This window comes from Etheostoma spectabile, chromosome 8 (assembly GCF_008692095.1).
Source record: "Etheostoma spectabile isolate EspeVRDwgs_2016 chromosome 8, UIUC_Espe_1.0, whole genome shotgun sequence".
Taxonomy (NCBI): domain Eukaryota; kingdom Metazoa; phylum Chordata; class Actinopteri; order Perciformes; family Percidae; genus Etheostoma; species Etheostoma spectabile.
The window spans coordinates 5,644,945-5,647,444 of NC_045740.1; the positions used below are offsets into that span (position 1 = coordinate 5,644,945).

Below are 2,500 nucleotides of genomic sequence, written 5' to 3' on the forward strand. Positions count from 1 at the left end.
AAAAGAGTATTATTATTATTATTATTATTATTATTATTATTATTATTATTATAATAGTCTTTACTTCATATGACTCGTGAAACCTAAAGGGTTTGACCTGTAGACCTTCAGGTTTTTTTTATCATTCTGTTATGGACCAGATTATTGTCTTGCTTTTAAAATTGATAATACAATCTGTGTCATCTGATTGGAACCAACATCCAGTATAAGAAAACAGCCCAAATTTATTTCATTTTTTAAATAATTACTTGACATTCAAACCCTTTAACCCTTTATATTGAACAGATTTTGGCAAGCCCTTATATTTATATTCAGTCATTTGATTCTCTGATTGTTTTGATGAACTCCTGGCGTATTTAAAATGTCCTCTATTTTTTTTTTTATTGCGACTCTATAAATAATAGGGTTGAGAACTGAATCAGGACAAAAGCATATCATTCCAGCTCTACCAAATAAGAAATTAAATTAGTTACTTTATAATGTAAGCTCAATCTGATAATAATTAACTTAAAAGATAAAAAGGCCCCATAATTTTAAATATATAGAGCAAAGCCTGCGAGCTAGTTCTACCAGTCAACTCGAGCTGCACTGCTACATAAACATGTGACATTTACCGAACACACATAATTATATCTGCAGTGCCTCTAGAACCAGCTCTGTCTTATATAAATTACGTTCCCACACAACTAAACTGCATTCTCAATTATGTTGAGGGAAATGGATTTTGGCCCAAATGACTTTTGTTTTTGACGTACAAATGCATTTCTAATCAAAGTCTGCGTAGGGGGGAGATTGGGCAAACAGACTTTTGCGTTTCATTTGAAGGATTTAACTCTGAATCTTACCTCGTGTCTGCATAAAGACAAAGAGTTGATCAAGAAACTCCTTCCGCTGTGGGTCATTATCCAGTTCATAAAGCTGCAAGTCAAAAACAAACATCAGCAATAGCTAGTGATCAGTTACTTTGATTATTTCAGATGTTTTCTTGTTTACATACTGTACATCAATTAAATCTACGAACCTTGGCAAAGTCCCTGGATGGTTCTCCTTTTACTTTACCTCCGTCAGTCTCCTCAGCCCAGATGGCCCTTCCTCTCTGTAAATACACCCACAAAGAAACAATAATGAACAGTTTGTCCTGCATCTGCGTTATATGATGAATTTAATAAGAGCATGGAAAAAAAAACAATAGGATGTTTTATCCTCAGTGAGATACCATTCCTATTTAAAGCTTTTCAATATGTGTCATATTTTCCTCAAGGACTCATGTGTTCAAACCGTTTTTTTCCCAGCACTGAAACCACTTTTTGCTGCTGGTGTTATGTGTGTGCAGATGTTTTAATTTATTTTTAACTGTTCTTCAATGTTTTCTGTAAACCACTTTGAATTGTCTTGTTGCTGAAATGTGCTATACAAATAAAGCTTTGCTTATATTAAAACAAAACACTAAGTATTATTACTTGATCATTTTATATATCATTCTGGTTTATGCTGTAATAGTAAGTGGTATCATATTACTCTTACATATACTTGTGCTGCTGCAACAACTATTATATACTATATTTTCCCCTCTGACAATCAATAAAAAGGCTTATCTTATATTTCTTAAGGGAGTGTCTGTTTAAAGCTAAGCGCAGTAAAAGGAAGATTAATGAAAGGCCAAATGCTAATTAGGCAGTTTAATGTGAGATGTTATTCTTCCATCTCCTCCCCCTTAACAGCTAAAGGTTAAAAATGTGTGAGGAGGGCACTGTGTGCAACGGTGTGGAAAAGCCCGCTGAGATGTTATTGTCCTGCTAAGGCACGCAGAGGACGCACGAGGATGTAAGTATGGAAATAAAACATGGTTGGCAGAACAGTCTTAAGAATGGACTGTCAATATAATTACATTAAGTAGATGATGATCTTTTTTCTTTTTCATTTTATTGTGGATCTTGTTGCAGTTTTTCTATCACTGATTTGCTTGCTGTAGGGCTCAAAGGCATTCAGTTAATGCTCTTGTTTTATGTGAACATGTTTTATATTAAAACAAGCATATGTATTTTCAACAACAAAACATGTTTTTGTATTTGACAGTTTCAAATGCTTCAATTGTCATGCTTGTGGTTTATCAAAAATAATGGACTATTTTTGTCTTTCATTGTCTTCCCTCAAGGATTTTACTTGATACTTGCATTTAAACGTATAATTTTGTACTTTAAACACATTATCCCATTTACTAATTGTTTGGTGTGGCAACCTGATGTGACCTGGGGTTAATACCCATTACGTTTCCAACCTTTAAGCTACAAAATACATGGGAATCAATAACATTTTGGCTTCCAGTCAAACTCTGATGTTTACTGTAAATACACTATTCAAACTGCAAAAGCTGAGACACAAACAGCTGCATGATATTGTTACACAGACGTTCCCAGCCTTTGTTGTCAGATGTAGGATCACAGCCCTATCAAAGGTCAATTGAATTTATTTTAAACCATCACGTTTATCCATATTAACC

General features: G+C 33.8%; 1 protein-coding gene across 1 annotated transcript in view; it reads right to left on the minus strand.

Moving 5' to 3' along the window:
- Positions 1-2,500, minus strand: part of LOC116694268 (AT-rich interactive domain-containing protein 3A) — an 11,799-nt gene that overhangs the window by 4,314 nt on the left and 4,985 nt on the right. The window contains exons 3-4 of the mRNA XM_032523879.1: positions 1,022-1,096; positions 846-918 (exon numbers count right to left, since the gene is read on the minus strand). Of these exons, the coding sequence (XP_032379770.1) occupies positions 846-918; positions 1,022-1,096 (148 nt within the window). The remainder of the gene's footprint in view (positions 1-845; positions 919-1,021; positions 1,097-2,500) is intronic.